General features: G+C 28.8%; 1 protein-coding gene across 1 annotated transcript; it reads right to left on the reverse strand.

Moving 5' to 3' along the window:
* Positions 1–1,316: 1,316 nt before the first annotated feature.
* Positions 1,317–17,840, reverse strand: mRpL3 (mitochondrial ribosomal protein L3). Its single transcript, XM_014415882.3, has 8 exons — positions 17,652–17,840; positions 17,454–17,562; positions 15,167–15,415; positions 14,020–14,154; positions 12,041–12,201; positions 9,575–9,764; positions 7,778–7,884; positions 1,317–1,629 (listed from the first exon to the last, which is right to left on the reverse strand). Exons 1-8 carry the CDS (start codon positions 17,732–17,734, stop codon positions 1,494–1,496), a joined length of 1,170 nt encoding a protein of 389 aa, XP_014271368.1. The 5' UTR covers positions 17,735–17,840; the 3' UTR covers positions 1,317–1,493.
* Between the last annotated feature and the right edge of the window lie 1,139 nt (positions 17,841–18,979).

Raw genomic sequence — 18,979 nt, forward strand, 5'->3', positions numbered from 1 at the left:
CAAGCTTAATTATATATCTTTGCCATTTGTAACAATTACAATTCAGAAATCGATTAGAAATAAATTTAACAGAGATGGATAGGGTAAATTTAAATAAAATGGATAGGGTAAATTAAAACAATACGGAAGTTGAAATCAATAGAATGAAATATTAATAACAAATAGAGTAATGAATAATAAAAATGTACAGCTGGAGTAATATCAAATAAAATATTCAAAGTAAAAGAAATTGTGGAAAGAACAAAAAATAAAAAATATATGACAATGTTAACTTCTAGTCCAGCAACTGAGAAGGAAATAGAAAGAAGATAGCAGGAGTGAGAAAAAATGAAACAAATATAAATTTATAGTAAGGTATTACAATTATAAAACAAGAAGTGTGAGGAGAGATTAAACTAGAAAAGTGAACACAAGAGAAAGTATACAAAGTTTTATGGTATATCATAATAAGGTATCAATACAAAACTACAAGGTATTAATAGAAGAAGAATGAAATTAAGTAAGAGATAATAGAATAAAATAGAGGCAATAGAATGAAGAAAATTAAAAACATGCAATGATGGTAAGAGGTAAAATAATATAGGTAAATTATATTAGGTATAGGAGATTTTTTTTTTGTAATAAACAGTAATTTTTAATACAGAAAAAATATGACGTATTACTCCAGCAGTACTTATTTATTTTCTACACTCCCTTACCTTTGACAGTATGAGTGTTTACAGTAATCCGATGCTATGCCTGATTAATTACATACTATAGCAATTATTACTTCATAATTTATCTGTTAAAATGATACATCTTCAGTCAAATTCATGCATCTTCTAGTGGTCTTTATGGTGCTTGTTCTTAATGTCGTAAGACTGAAGTGGGCAGGACCCACCACCCTCTTCCAGCCATAGGTGAAATCTTTGAAGTTCTAATCACTGACAAACTGAGGAAACTCCTCCTTAGTGAGGTTATAAATTCCCTTGGTTCTCAACATCATGACTCTTAATCCCTTGAATCCAACGCAGGTCATGACCATGAGCAAATGCTGAGTTCAGAAACGTCATGCCAATGTGAGAGACTGTGAAATCCAATACCCCAAGAGGACCTGATTTGTCTCTAACTGAGATTGTACAATAGACAAATTTTCTTGGAGTGTTCCCTTTAGGGGTTTTCACCGACCACTGACTCTATTACTCAATTGTATACTCCAATATTGTCTTCTTAAACGTGTGTTTGAGTGGCTTTTTTGTCTACCACCCTACATACCTTTAATTAAAAACAGTTTTAAGGAAAGATTAATGAATTTTGCTAGAAAAAAAAATAAAAAATTGAAACAAAACTGTTTTATATTTGTGAAAAATGAACACTAGACACTTTTACTCACTAAACAAAATATAACTGGGAGTATTTACAGCATTTGATCTATTTAGATAGAAAACAAGAATATTAGACCTATCCAATGTGATAAAAATTACAACAATATTTGACATAATATAGCAATTACTTCATTTAGAATCTTCAAATGTAATAGTAGGTGCATCAAACTGATGAACATTCTTTTCATAAAGATCTTCTGGAAGCGGATCGTCAAGATCACTGGGATAGAATGTGGGGAAATGAGCAGGTGCTTCTTTCCTTTTCCTATAATATTAAATTCAATTATTATATTAGAAGTATATGTATATATCATTCATAAAATAAAAATTTTATAATAATTTACAAAAGTTTATAATATTTTATAAATTAAAATAATATTTTTATTTTCTATACAAACTTGCCTTAGATTTCCACTCAAACAAAAAACATTGATTTAATTGGTACATTGAATTTTTCACACTTAATTATAGTAAATAAACATAAAACATAATAATTAGCAGTAAAATAAGACACAATTAAAACAAGAATAAATTAAATAAATAAAAATTACAATCAATTCAACAAAATATTAGTAATCTAATTTAATATTAAATTAAAATATTCATAAAAAAATAAATAAATAGACTGATTAGGCAACAAATATCTAACTAAAAACAAATTACCAACAGAATCTATGAAGGATCTTGAACTTAGTACATGGTGGGAAAATAAGTAATCTAATCTATCTATTTGGAATAATGGTTATACAAGGAAGAAATCACAAGATTTTTTTTCTTTTCTCTTTCCTCTATCTTACCATTTCTGACACATGGGATGGTTATCCTACAAATTACCAACCTACAATAGCAAGTATAGGAGGGTGAAGATTCATTCACCAAATAAATTTCAACCCATCCATGCTATACTCGCACCAACACCGCTTCTAACACAAGGTTGTTAAAGTGAAGCCCTAACACTCTTGGCCACCATGGCCTCAATCATAACGTTTATTCTCCAACACATTTTAGAGATACTGCCTGGGTGAGTTCCAAGGGATTCTTGGAATCCTAGAGACTACCCAAGGTTGATATTGCCTTAAATAAATTATCTGCCTATTTATTATTATATATAGACTTGATCCAAGCCTAGGAGTTAGTCGTCCAGAGACTTAACCACAGAGCTATTCTACTCAACATAAATTAATGAATGCTTAATTACATGACTATACAGCTATAATTTTTGTAAATTACATTTCATAATTCAGGAAAAGATTTGTTTTTTATTGTATTTATATTACTGATGAGGTATTCCATTCATGCAATACACAAAAAAAAAAATGGTATAAGAGGTATGTCCAGAAAGTATAAGCACTGTTGAGATTTTGTCCTGTGTAAATTTTTTTCAAAAGTTGGTAATGCTGAGAAGTAGTGGAGGTCTCTACAGTGAGTACTAGAGACCCATGTCAGAACCAAAACTTTCCTCTTAGTGTCTGTTTCTGTGAAATAAGTCAATTATCAATAATAAGCTTCTGCCATGACTTTCACCCAGCATAGAATGAGAAGGTGGAAAATAAGTCATTTATTGTAGAGAAATTTTACATCTTAAGTAAAATAAAACCAAAAACATATTAACTTTATTGTAAAAAAATTTGTTGTGAGATGTATGGTTTTAACTGTTTAAATAAATCTAATCAAAATACAGTTTAACAAGAAAATTACACAACATAAATTAGTGACTTCTGTCAGGATGTCAGAATATTTATATACACATATATAGCTGTTCATTAGTCAGTGACTAGAATAATTTGGTTATCATCATGTAAATGGAATCATCAAGACTAGCAGTGTTTCCAGTACTTTCCTTTTAAACCCCACTTAATTCTTTTGGGAGTTTTAAATTAAATAGAAAGAAAAACAAACATCTTATCTTTAAAGTTAACTCAATAAAAATCATCAACCTCTCACTTAAACTCACCATCGATTTATAATGGCAAGTACACTATTTTTTGTAATATTTGTACAATTTTTTATTATAACACTCGGACTAGTACACTGCAAATGAGTTTTAAGTTATTTTGAATATGATAATAGATCAAATAGACATGTAAATAAAATATGGGAACTACCAACTGACATTTACAAAATAAAAACAAGCAATAAATTTATCAATATGTGAATATAAACCAAATTCGTATTTGGTATCCATCCTACTGCCTGATAATAAATAAGCATGTTATTTCACTATCAGTAATCGAAAATACAATGATAAAAGAAAACCAGTAAAAGACACTTCCAGTACAGCAAGAAAGTTAAGGTCAATGTCTAAGATCAATAAAACATCTTGATTAACTAGGCATTGGTCTATGGTGCTATTTTATAATTTATTTAATATAGTGCCATTAATCTCTGTTGACATATAAAGCCTATAATATTGAAAAAAAAGAAAAAGGGAAGAACAATCAGCAGATTTCTTAGAAGAAATATTGTGGAAGCGGATACTACCACAATCTCATCGCTTCCCTTCACAATGAGCTGAAAATTTATTTTCTACTACTGTACGGAGGAGGGGAAAGAGAGTCCTCCAGCAGGTCAAGAGAGCAAGAGATATAATGACAAGAAAATGGTGTTCAAAGTGTAGAAATTGGATATGTGGGAAGCATTAGAAAGAACTTTATATGAATTTTTGTGAAAATTAAAGTTTTGGATTTTTAATAAATTATTTAATTTTAATACTGTAATTTGTTTGTTATTTAATCCTTTCAGTACATCACAAAGAATCAGATTTCAATAGTTAAGGTTTTGAATTTAAGTTAATAAAAATTGGGGGAGATGTCCACTGAGCGCCTGAATTAAGAACAAAATCTATCATGCCTAATAAAAGATTAAAAAATTCTCTCTATAAAAATTCATTCTATCCTCTATTAGGATTCAAAACACATGTTTTATTTAAAGAAAACAAAATTATATTTGCTCTCCATGACAACCTAATTGAAGTAAAGAATTATGTCTTAGAATAGTAGTTAAAAAAGATTATTATAATAATGTGTTAAAATAATTAACTTTTTCTCAGAAACATAAGCTTCTAATAACCAAAACTTTAAATAATTTTAATAAGGTTAATAAAAACAATTAAATACAAAACCAAGTTTGATGAAGATACTGTTTTGTTACTATTTTTCATTATTTTTTTTAAATACAAATTGTCAAACTGACAATAAAGAGACAAAGTAAGTGGAAAACATTTTTAATTTATTTATTTAATAATGTGGCATAAGAGTTGTTAAAACAAATTATTTAAATACAATATTTTTTCATTACATTGCTACATTGCTGTATATATATATAGAGAGAGAGAGAGTGTGTCTCCGACTACTATTAATTAAAAATGTACTGTTTGAGCTTAATGTTCATCATGATATGAAGAAAACAAATACTGTTAAATTATTTGTAAAATATATTTTGGTATTACCCCATGTTTGACAAAATAACCTGGACAAAAAACTTAATCATCAGAAAAAGTGAAAAATGTTGATTAGTCAAAAGCCCGTGGGTAATACCTTAACACATATTTCAAATTAAAAGGGGCACAAATGAACACTTTTCTTCATCATATTGATCTTCTAATACTAGTAGTTTTCAAAGTAACATAAATAACTATAAATTGTGAGATACTGTTTGCCAGTTTCATTTATAACACTGTTTTTGCAGATCTTTACATTTATTTGATGATTATGGTATGAACTAATTTATTAATGTTTCTAAAATTACAACAGTGATTGACTTTCAGATAGTAAAACCAAACCCTTTCTAATTCCTCGGCTAGTAACCATGTTGAATAATTGAATAATAAAAAGGAGATTACCTACAATGACGTATTAATATTTCTGCAATGTTATAATCTATTTTAACTAAAAAAAAACTGAGTATCCCAACAGACAGAGATAGGCAAAAATTAGCTATAGCTATTAGTTTCATAGTTGCCCAACTCTGCCAACAGTGTCTAACAAAAATTCAGTGTTCAATTATCATCATATCATTAATTTTAATAACTAGTTTACAGTTCTATATTTCTCTTTAGATTGTTGAATTAGGAATTCAATGCAGCTTTCTTTCTATGAATAGTTGAATTTTCAATCATGGACAGCTTTTCTAAGCAAATTTTAGCCATATAAATTGTTTTGCACAGAAAGTGGAACAGCTATTACAAATAGCAAACTGCAAGTGAACCAATATCCAGTTTACACATTAAAGTTCGTTTTAACACTTGGATTTATGGCAACACCAGCATACATTTGGAAAAAAGTAGATTTTTTTTTAGATCTTTTTTTAACAGGACTTCCTATAATATTATTTCTCTTCTGAAAATGACATGGCTTCTTTCTCAATAGTTTTTATAATTAAATGTTACTCGATGGTAAAAATAATAATACAAAATATATCCATGAATGAAAGACATTAAAAATGTTCTTATCAAATCTTATCCAAAAAAAAATTAGACTTTTGATTTGCATTGGAGTGATAAGGGGAGATTTCTCCAAATTGAGTTAGAAGGTTGAACATTTGAATATAAATTGAGTTAAAGTTAGAGAAATGTCTTTTAGGGTCTCAACTTTTTCTGTTTCTCCACCACAGTATTTAACCATTAATGAAACAATGGGTATATTTTCCATCTGTCTCAGAAGGAAAATGAGGAAGAAACATGATATTAGTGACGGAGCTCTACTGATCACATTTTTATTTTTAAAAAATTACTCAGGATAACAGGAAAGTTCAACATTTTATCAGAATTAGATTTCAGTTATAATTTTTTAAATAGCTATTTCAATACATTTTAATTTCTTTTGGTATCAAATCCAAATTCACATAATAGTAAAATCAATAAAGAAATAAATTATGATTTAAAAAAGAAAACATAAATTTGATAGATCTATATTTTTACTTTTTAATTTTTTTAGATTAAAACCTGCATCAGGGGTGACCCACTGCACAGTGAGCAGTCTATAAGACATCCCATTGTGCAGTGGGTTGTTCTGTACTAAACTTGTCAAATTAAATTGTCTACAACTATTCTATGTTATAGGAGTCCAAATCAAATGCAACGTTTGTCAATGGATTGTATGACCTATCCGTGGAGTATAGGATATCAAGGAGATAGAACTTTTAAACTATATGCCTATTACAGTACAACCTATACCGATCCTACAACCAGATCTACAACACCTGATCCTGTAATCGAAAAGTTGATGGACATTTTTGATTAAAAGTTTTTTTTTTTCTAATTTGGCTAAGAATAGCAGCATATAATAGGTTTTATTAGAAGAAGCTTTCAACACATATTTGATATAGTTTTATACTGAGTCATTACTCTTTTAAAACCTACAATTGGTGAATCTATATCACACTGAACAATATGAAAAAAATCATTAATTAACTTTTATAATACTAATGTACAATTGATCATTTATTTACACATAAATCCTTCAACTATTTTTAAAACTCATTGAGTAGTTTACTGGTTTAAGTTGGGAAATATACTTCCTATAAGAAATAAGACATTTTACAAATTATTTTTTCCAATAGTTGTATTTACTTGTTTAAAATTTTTACTTTATCATCTTACTGAAGCATTTGTTATCCCTTATCAAGCACTATATGTCTTCCTTATTCAGTCCTCCTCTTCTTAATTAGCATTTTTCCAAAATAAGTATATCATTGTTTCCATCACTCATTATGCAGAAGACTCTAGTAATCTTTTTACCCTTCTGAGTTATTCAAAATGTTTGCCAGATCTAGGAATACCTAGATCAGATGAGTCCCAGGATAAACATAAATAGATTAAGTCAATATTCGATTAAAAGCCAGGCCTCTGTTGTAAATTTTAGATTTCATAATAACTTTCCTACCTTAAATATAAATTACCATCATATTGGAATCTGTGACTCTGTTAAAAATACAAGTATCGTCAACGTTCTACCCAGTACATACTGAAGTATTATTTAGCTATTTCATCATTCTTGCTTCCTCATTCCCAGACCTATAAGTGGACTTCTAGTTTCCTACTAAATGTTTCCACTTTAACTATGGTTGAACAGTCTTAAAGAATTATTTTTTCAGTACAGATAAACGTTAGTCAAGAACTCCTTTGTGAGGTTTGTCTTAGGGACCTTGGAGTACTTCTGCATTTCCAATTGTTACTTGGCAATGCTTCTACTCCTACTAAAGTATAGTCAATTTCCTTGGCTCATAACTTTATGAAACTATTAACAACCATTACCTTCTCTTTAACTAAAACCTAAAAGATTTCTTTTCTATTGCCTATCAATAAAAAGTAGATATAAATATAATCATAATTGATAGAAATTAACAATAAAATCATAAGCAATTTTAAAACTATTAAATGGCAAATAAAAGTAAGAGAGTAATGATCAAATAACCTGAGAGGGAGAATGGTATCATAGACCGTAACCACTGAGTTTGTTTCTCCAGGTATTGATAAACCTTGCACATAAAGGACATTGTACTTCGTGTTGATTCTCCATATCTGAAATAATTATAAATATAAATTTAACTAAATTAAATATGATATTTATGAAAAACATAAAAGATAACTTTATTAATGTTCAGTCAACTCAGTTAAGATGGGGTTCTGTTCATTCACAATAGCAAGTCAAAATAGTCATATATCTAAGAAAACATTTAATACCAAAATAGATACATACAATATTTTATTTGTTTGTAAAATATTCAGACAAAAAAAGCTGAATTAATCAGTCAATTCATACAATGCTAAATTCTGGGAACTATACCTGGTAAATATAAATCAGGTTATAGCATTGTGACAAATAAGATGAGAGCGTAAGGTCATGGGATTTAGTAACAAACAGATCCCTAAAAGCTAGTAAACATTGAACAAATGGGTACATGTCCAAGGAATAACCCAAGGCCTAGGTTTGAGGATTGCATCAAGACTGATCTTGTAGATTAGGGTTTGAATAGGCCTCACTGGGTAGATCGATTCCCAGTAATTTGTGGTATTGGCATCGAACCTTCAGGTTTTAAACTTTCCTAAGGCTTTATTATTACAATTATTGCTAAATGTACACAATTACATAATATATTAGAATCGGACATAAGATTTATTCCATTTTTTTTTTTCCGTTACTAATATCCACGTTGCTTATAAAAACATTCCCAGATTTGTTTTTACATTTTTTTTTCATTAAAAATTTGCTTGATGAATGTGGCAAACTTTGGAACACACTCATCTGTATTTTTAAATTTTTGAATCACATAATTTATTTAGTTATAGGCTGCACCTATATCTCTTACTAAAATTTTTTGGATAGTTCTTCAGATTGATCAAATTCTTCTATTGGAGTTTCTTTGATCTTAATCAACTCTTTATTGGTAAACTTCTTATTATCAACTTCCAAAGGTTAATTAATACATGCCTCTTCAATTTTCAGATTTAGTTGTTAAGAAATTTGAACAAACACATCAGCCTTCTGTACTATTTTTTTCTTATTCATTGAAATTCAAACCGTTAGTATATCTTTCCAACCTGTCTGGCCTGGAGAATCACCAAAAATCAATACAATTCCAAAAGGTTTTTAAGTTTTCATCACAAAATCTTTATCACAGGGAAAAAAAATATGAGAAATAAGTTCATGAATAGAACTGCTAAAATGAATTACAATATTTATGGTATTAGAATGGACATCACATTCGAGTGTCCTAGTATTAGCAGACATAAGGAATGATGGGATGAACCACATCATAATTGTTGGAAATCGTCAGTGATGTACAAGGGAATCCTGCAAAAATACTAGCACAAAAAGTGTGATGTAGGTATCCCTTGTTTTAAAGAATTACATAGGAAATAACTATTTTCCATGCAATATTTTTTTTTAAATCATTTAATTTTATAATGATCTATGTTAAAATAAAATACAATTATAATAAAAATGTATTTATAATACAAAATACCAAAATTTGAAACTTTCTTTGGATGAAAAATTATCTTTGGAAAGGGCATTAAATTATGCCAAGTCTGATTTTATTTTATAACAATGTTTCTACATTTTAACATGTTTCATTAAGAAAGAAAAGTATACTAAGTCTCATTTTTTTGTTTAATTTGCTCATTCTTTGAGGGTTAATGGACATTTTTAAAAACATACTATAACAATTAACTACTAATTGCATAAGTTTAATCATTAGTTAATAATTACTTTTAAGCCTTTAATTATTCTTCGCTTGTTGCCCATGTGACCAGGCATCTTGGTCCCTGGCCAGACACGAGCCTTTCCTCCACCTCCTCCAATGTTGCCTCCCCTCCGATGGGTCTTTGTAACACCATGTGTTTTTGGCATTCCCTTGAACCCCCACCTTTTCATCACTCCCTGGAACCCTCTATAAATCCTGTAAAAATGAAATTTTGATTGGTTTTATGGTTGAAAATAAAAACATGAAAATGTGCACTAGAAACATTCTCAGGTACAAAAATATTTGGTTTGAAAATACATAAGATACAATTAAAATGATTTAATTAAAGCATTGGCTAACAAATAGTTATGATAAACAGATTTATCTACTTCACTGGAACATCTTATCTTGTTCTTTTAGGCCTTTTTCATGATAAAAGTAAGCCTTTCACATTTTAAATATAATTTTTCCATCTGTAATATAATCAATCACATTTAAAATTCTAATAGACAACATGATAGAAGGCAGATGGCCATTTTTGCCAAGTTGCCAAGGGACTTGTCCTGCCATTTAATTGTCAATAAGTGGCAATTTCAATCTAGTTCTCCTGTTCCGCTCAGTTGTGAGAATCAGTAAACAAAAACAAAATACCGATAATTTTTTATCAACTGAAATAAATTAAGATTATAAATATATGGCTTTGTAATCTTAGTATATTTTCAAATATGTTTTCTAAATCAATTATTAACTTTATTATATCATTGTCTAACATTATTACCTAATGTTAACACATTTAGTATGTATTGTTAAGTTAGTTTTATTTGCTACTCTTATTTTTTTTTCATATACATTATTATATTTCTTAAGTAATCAGTTAGTTAACAAAAATGGATTATGTGTTGTTTGCTTTAAGGGAAGTAATATTATTCTTAACATCAGTGCTCTATATTTTGGGAACCATTAATTTATTAATTAATGTTAAGACATTTTATATTCTCTACTGAACATGTTTTAAAGTTATATTTTCATCACAATTGACCTCTCATTACTTTTAATTGGTTTAAGCAATCTTCATTTTATTATCTTAAACTATAAAATGAGAGATGAAAAATTCCTAACCTTCCATCAGTGAATGGTGAGTTAGGTTTTTGAGCATGAATTGGTAGGACCACATTTAAAAGACCCACTTTATTTCATGATATTAACTGTAGTTTATAATTTTTATATTTATATTGGTTATAACATTTATATTATATTAGTATTGGTAATGTCAACTATTTCAATTATTGTTTTCATTTGTTAGATTTAAATATAAATTACAATAATATTTTACATAAAAATTACTATCACGATTCATTTGGGTATCAGTTGGTTTCATTACCTAATTATTCACTTCTAAGGTTTTTGATGATGCTCAATTCAAATAAATAATTATATTTTCAACCGGGCATAAGTATTTAGATTAATTATTACTGTTTCAGACCACCAAAAAAAATCAGCTTTAATTTCAGCCAAAAAATTATATTACAGTAAACTAAGTATTATCAATAATCTAATAAATATGGAATCTGTATTAGTACTATTCAAATGAAAATATAAAATTTCTGAATTAAAGTAAAGAGGACACATCAGAATGAGGATACATTTAAAAAAGTTACATTTGAAAATATTTATTTAACATGTGAACTGGAAAGGGTTAAATTTTAACTGAAAAAGATAACACCACTTGTAAAAGGTTACATTTGCCTTAAAACAAGATTAATGATTGAATAATTAATATCAGAAAGATTAGGGCCGTTCATAGCTCAGGTAGTTGAGGCACAGATCTAAGCAACCTGAGAACTTTAGGCAGCACCAGTTCAAATCCGGCCTGGGGGTGGACTTTTTCCATTTTGTGCCAGCCCCACAAAATGGAAAAGTTGACCCCTCCTCCCCCACCATGGTTAGAATAGGTTGGTCACCTGTAGATAACCACCTCTCCCCATATGTCAGAAATGAACAGAAAGGGGAATCATAAAATAAATAAATAATACCCGAAAGATTTATGGTGTTCACAAAGAAAATTAAAGCTCTTATAAGATTTGTCAGACAAAATAAGTGGAGCTGAATGGCTACCCAATGCTCTGAAGTTAACATCATAGTGGACTATACCTAAATTATGGCCTATATATTTCAGGTATAGTATATTATTGTAAGACAACGAGTTAATACTGAACCTATCATTAAACTGGTGATCCCGTGCACAGTACACTTCTTCGTTTCAAACCTTACACTCTTTATGTGCCCACTAGTTTGATGATAGTTTTGAATAAACCTTATGCTTTATGAAGAGTTTCAGTACAACATTGATAGAAACATGTTTTCTTAGACCACCACTTCTATATTTCCATTATGACATTTATTTAAAAAAATATTAAATGAAAAAAAAAAAAGTGGGCCTTGTTATCAATAATGAATTAATATGCTATAGAAAGGTCCACCTTACAACTTACGTAAATCCTGCAGCATCAATAACATCACCAGGTTGAAAATGCGTAGCATAAAGAGGTGTACCTGGCTGAATATTAGCATTAGGACTAATAAAGAACTTGCTCAAAATTCTTTTAGGAGGAAGTCCAGCACCAGCGAACAGACCACAATATTCTTTAGTATACTATAAAATAAAGAACATACACAGTCAAATAATTATAATAATTATTATTAATATTAATCATAATTTACATTTTAAATTAGAAATTTAGATTCCACCCCACAAGGAATCAACAAATATTGGAGAGGAAGGAAAGAATATATCTTGGAGAATACATTAGAACTAAAAAATGATGATGATGGACTGAGGATGAAGATGTAAAGCCCCCAGGCATAAGAGAGGCTAACTGTACAATCTAAACAATAAATACCAAATTAAAACCATAATTTTAAGAAAAAATTGATTTCAGAATATTTTTTATTTAAATTACAGTTTCAACAAAGAAAATAATGAAGTCAAAAAACATTTGACACATGTCCAAGGGTTCTTGGCAATGCAGCCTAAGAGCCAAGAAAAAATATTTTATATAATTTTAAAAAATTTTTATATTATTGGATTCCGCCTTAGCTCAGCATGTATTTAATGGTTATTATATACCAACCAATTTGTTTATTTTTTATGCAGAATAAGGACAAAATATTGTTGATCGTATTACACAAGTTTAAATGTATCAAATTAAAGTTCCATCAATAGGTAGATTCTCCACATGTTTTTACCATGCCATTGTAAAACTAACATCAAATTTAAAAGTTTTTAAGGATATTTATTTTCTGCTGATTTCCTGCATTCAAGAAAAACATTCACAACTCTTAACAATTTTATTCAAATCCAACATTATTATAACTGTTGAAAAGTTGAATTTCCACTCTTTCAGCTCATATCAATATCATTCAAATTTTTTTTTTTATAAAGGAGATAAAAATAGTTTCAAATAAAGAAATACTTTTCAAACGTTTAATTTTATATCTCCGGTTCTAATTTGTTTACAATGAATTTATTTATACCATTTTGTGCAGTTGAGATGGCCTTAAATCATTGGTAAGTTTCAGGTAGTGGTGTTATAGTTTCAGGTAGTCGTGTGTGGTGGTGGTGTGTTAAAAAGTTATTGGATTTTTGGTGATTTTCTAGAAAAAATACAAATCAAGCCTAAGTACACAAATTAGAACCACAAATATAAAATTAAATGTTTGAGAAGTTTTTCTTTATTTGAAATTACTTTTGTCCCAATATAAAAGGAATAATCTTAACTATTCATTATGCTACTCAACAATATTAATATATCACAAACATATTAATATAAAACAATATTAATCAATTTGAAAGAAATTGATATGGATTGGTAGGGTAGAAATTTTAATAGATTTTTCATGTTAATGCTGAACATGGTGAACATACTATCAGTGTAAGGACTGCACAGAAATGGTTTAAAAAATATAAAGTTGGAGAAAGCATCATATATGATAAATGCCCACAATTGGTGATTATCAAGAAAATGTTGTTCCATCAACACTAGATTGCATATGGCTCGAACAACACTGAAAAAAATTAGTGAATTGAATCGGGAGCTTTTGCCGCATCTTGCTTACACCCTGCATATTGCCTCTAAGTGATTTTCACTTATTTTGTGCCTTTCAAATTTTTTACTAGGGAAAAAGTTAAATTGTAAACAGGATGTACAATGAACTTTCAAGTTTATGTGCATCAAAATCTGATTCTTTCTATAGCAATTGAATTAAAAAGCTACCTCTAAGATGGTGAGAAATTGTAGATAGTGAAGGAAAATATATCATTGATTAAAATTTTAAATTGTGTTTTATTTACACTATTTAAGAATCTACCAAAAGTGCATAAAAACTTTTGGAGTGCCCTGATAGTTTTCTATTTTGATAATATTAATATCTGAAGGCATGATTTTGCAAAAAAAAAGAAAACAATACATACCTTTTGTGGATCAGAACTTTCAGCACCAACAAGAAGAGCTCCCAAAGTTGAAGGTTTTTCTGTTTGTCTTCTTCTTCTTCTTCCAGAATTATTATTCTCTGGAGGAATAAAACTAACAACATGATTGTCAACTACCTGAAATACAGATTTTTATAAGCTACAATCAACAGTTTTTTTTATTGTATTGGTAAAATAATTTTGTCTTTAAATTTTAATAATTTATAAGATAAAATAAATTGGCTTAAGTGAAGTATAGCAGTTATAGTCAGTTCTCAAATTAAATTGAGATTCTGTTCACCCACCTCTGTCGTAATCAGAACAAAAAAAATTAGTACCACAGTATTTACACAATTTATTTGCTAAATGTAAAGACATGGAAATAATTACAGAATATATTTTATTTGAATTTATTCATTCAGTATGAGGTACTGACAGGACATTATCTCATGAAATTGATTATATCATCCAAATTTTTAACAAAATCCATTCCCTCCATGCAACTGTAGACAAAAAAAAATTATTTATTTTTTGTTCCTCCTAACAGAGATGGGTAAACATTAGCTATAGCTGAAACTAATAGCTACAAATGCCATGCACACAATCCTTTCGCATGAATGAACCATTAATAAATAAATGTCATATCCATGACAATATTAGCTATTAGTTTCAACTATAGCTAATTTTTGCCCATCTCTGCCTCTGAAGTCCAAATGATCATAAGCTAAGGTGGTACTGAGTCAAAAACTGACTATACTGGACCTGTAAAATAATTATATATCATAAAAGAATTTTCATAATTAATATTTCACTAAAAAAAAATTATTAATACCCTATAAAAAATTGAATCAATTATATTTGGATAGATTGATGGCAATCATTTCATATCCAACTGACAAATAATTTAATATAAAATATTCATGCTAACTAGTATTGAAAAAGAAATAAATAGCAAGACGAAAAATTTTTGAAAGAGAGACCATAATAAATTGAATATGCCTGAAAATATTCAATTTAGTGATTTTCAATACATGGAAGTTGTAAATATAGGTATTGAATCATGTAAGTAGGCACAAATGCCGCTTATTAACAACTCAACAATAGTTAATTTGAAAAATTTTCAGCTTTGAGGGTTGAGGTTCAATAATACCTGTAACAGTGTTGACCAAATAATTTTTCCTTTTACATCCCACATAGGATAACAACCGATCTTTCTTGTAATTAATCCACATCTTCTTGTTTTCTTTGTCCACTCTCCTTTGATTAGAGGTTGATCTTTTAATGGGCTCGGAGTATCGTAAGTTGAGAGACCACTAATAATAGCTGGTGGACCAAATTTATCATGTGAAACTTCTTTGATAAAATTTTTATTGTCTGAAGTCAAAGATTCATCATATTGCTGAAAAAAATAATAGGAGATTTGTATAGAATGGTCATCACCACAATGGATACAATATAATGTATTAAAAGTATATATGTTATTAAAAAATACAATATGCCTTTGATAATCTCCTGAATACTAGCTCCCGACCTAAATTAGGTTCAAGCTGCTAATTAACATACTTCAATATACTAAACACTGAACCAGTTAGCTGGTCTGTTTAGACAGACTTTTCTTTTTTGAAAAGTCTGTTTAGCTATCATCTTGAACAGCCCAGATGAAGCCCTACAAAGAGGGGCGAAATGTCAGATAGTGAATAGTTGAAAACTATTTTGTTCTTTTTGACTGCAACCCTGACAATCTTCTTCATATTTGAAATTATGCGGTCAACTATTTATTTATATATATAAAAATTAGAAATTTCGAACATGATTTATTTGGAGGATTTTTATTTCTACCACCATCCATGGTTCATATAATAGCTTATAACTCCCTATATTTTATTCAAATCCTGTGTAACAACAACAACTGATGGAAAGCTGAATGTTTGCTCTTCCAACCTATATTAACACCATTCAGACTTAATGTCCTTTTAGAGGCAAAATAGTTTCAAATAAAGAAAATCTTTTCAAACACTTTATATATATCTCCAGTTCTAATTTTTTATATTAGGTTCGATTTATTGTATTTGGTATGGTTTATAAAGCTCTAAACCACTCTTAAGTTTCGGGTATATTGACTGATTTGTACTGACGTTATTGCTATTTTTTTTTTTTTAATAGAATTTAAAGGCTCATGTAACCCAAATATTTTGAGGAAAAAAAATTTTTTTTTTTTAATTCCTACTAAGGGATATCTTGGGGAGCTAATATTGAAGCACAGAGAGGTTATTATATAATTTAAATACTAATCATATTTTATGTATATTATATGAGACTATGATAGATAATCAAATTATCTAATAGAGGAAAAACACCTAAATTGAACCAATATTAACAATTATACAGCGAAGTTTGCTGGGTTTTTTTTTCCTGATGTATTCTCAGAAGATTATCATAGTAAACCAATTTCTTTTTATGTCTATATCTATATAAATAAAAATTTTATTATTATTATTAAAGTTACTCATCCAAGACCTTCGAAAGCTCTTATCCGATTTACAGGCTACTTTTTTCTAAATGTTTGGTTTTGTCCACAAACTATTTTTACATTGTACTTTCATCAAAACTGATAGAAAACTGACAAAACATTCGTTATTTCATATTAAAAATATCCCGAAACGTTGCTGTATGATATGAAATAAACTATTATAGTTTAATAAGGAAGAAATTGTGTCATTTACTAAATCCATATAATTCGTTATTTAATTTTTATTTGTTTTGATATATTTAATTTGATATGATTAATTCAAACAATATAATGCATTAGCTGATGTCATTAACATAGTAATGATCTCACAAAAAAAAAAAAAGCCATTAACTAAAAAGATATACTGACTGACTTAAGAAGATTGTCCAAGTAACAATCAAGGTAAATAATTAATAAATTGTACCAACAATTTATTAAGAGCCCATGTCAATCGGTTAATATATCTTCTTGGTTAGTTAATAGACCTTTTGCCTGTATATCCCCTTTATTTTACTCATTGCTAAGTTAGTAAATATATCTTTTTGATATTCATCTTTAACTTCCTTGCTATTTTTGATTTATTTTGAAGTTAGCTGATTAAATAGATATCTTTCTACATCTCCATCTTCATATTACGTTTTATTTTCACATAACTAAGACACTTACATTATCTTTACCTATTCTATGCCATTTTATGTTATTACGGATGAAGATCTGCAATGTGGATCAAAATTGTTGCTTATTTCCAAACGTTTTTCTTAAAATTTCTTTTATCTTTTATCTTTACTACAACCTGGAAGATCTTCTTAATAAATTTCAACATTCCCACTATGGTACAAGCTAGTTACTTGTATATAACCTGTTATTTTTAGATTAGAACCTCAATACTAATATTTTATCAATGTACAATAAGCTTAATAGATCATACCACTCTTTCCTTCTTTAAAAACCACAATGGAAACCTAAGTTTCGGTGTTGGAGGTCTACGTTCTCTTATTTGAAATGACTGTCCCAATGCTGTGACAATGGGTAAGTTACTGAAAGTCAGAAGAAAGCAAATTTTCAATTAAAATAACAAATATAATTAATGTCAGATTGTAAATAAATCACAGTGAAAGCATTTTACCAGGAGTCCTTAGGTATACAACCATAAAACTGTATTTTGGAACCAATAAAATTAAATAGCCTACTAGGTATGACCCTTGCCATATTTACAATGCTTTAAAAGCAATAAAAATATTTTATTTTTTGATAAAATTAAGCCATACCCTCAGTAATGCCGATACCCAATAAAGGTTATAAATCTGCCTGTAATCTGACAAAGAGGTCACAGGACTACGGGGTAACTTAAACTATCATTTATGAGGAGATGGTCGGGGTGCGGTCAGAAAATAAGTTTAAAAAACTTATTTAATAGTCCAACGTTTCGGCCAGAATTTCCAGCCTTCATTAAGGCTACTTCTAAGAGTACCAAGTACCCTGATGAAGGCTGAAAATTCTAAATTAATTTAGACGCATAAATTTAGCTGTCTGTAAAAATTAATTTTAATTTCATTGTTTAAAAAATAAAAATTATCGTAATTTTTAAACCGAAAAAACTTCATTTTAAACATAACAAAAAAATAAAAATTTCTAACGAATATTTGTTTTGTTTTTTCAATATAAAAAATAATAATTAATGAATTTTATTCTAAATTACCTATATATTAAAATGGTATACAAAACCTTTGGAAGAGCATGGTCCAGCCAAACCCCTTCTGTAGTTATAACTAACTAAAAAACATCTCTCATCCAGAACGTTACTTAGGCTTATACACGTATTTTCTTGCCGAGTATTGGGGTGTATCTTGTATAAATCTGTTTTTATGTTCTTTTTGTTGGTTGAAATATCTAGTTTGTTGTAATTGTAGGCTAGCAGATTTGTGAGTCGCGATTCAAAGAGAACAAAATGTTATAACCTTGATTAAGATTGGGATGGAAGATTTCTACAGTATTTTATCTTCCTCACTACCAAAGATTTGATAGTTTTTTATTCATGGAGACATTTAAAAAAAATTTACGTCCTCAGTATCGAAAATGTTCACTAACATTTGAATTACAAGACATGTTAAAATTCCCGTCAATACACCATAACCCGTCCATTAATGGTATACCGAACGTGTATGTGGGCAATATTAAGGTCGTTACCTTAACATATACAGAGGAGTTCACGTTGACTCCTCTGTACACTCTAACTCAATGAGATAGAACTTTTGACAAGAGCTAATTGAAATATGCTCCGTTTGGTGATCTGCAGATGGCTTTATGGATTATTTTGACTGGGAACGTAGTACTTCCAACTACCTGGCCATGGATGTTCGCAAAATCAATCACTCTGATCATTTTCGCATGTGATCTCATGATGATTATGACAATAATATGTGGTGAATATAACAACGTTGGCAAGATGAAGTA

This window comes from Halyomorpha halys, unplaced genomic scaffold (genome assembly GCF_000696795.3).
Source record: "Halyomorpha halys isolate HHAL.00 unplaced genomic scaffold, Hhal_1.1 Scaffold8.1, whole genome shotgun sequence".
NCBI classification, from domain to species: Eukaryota; Metazoa; Arthropoda; class Insecta; order Hemiptera; family Pentatomidae; genus Halyomorpha; species Halyomorpha halys.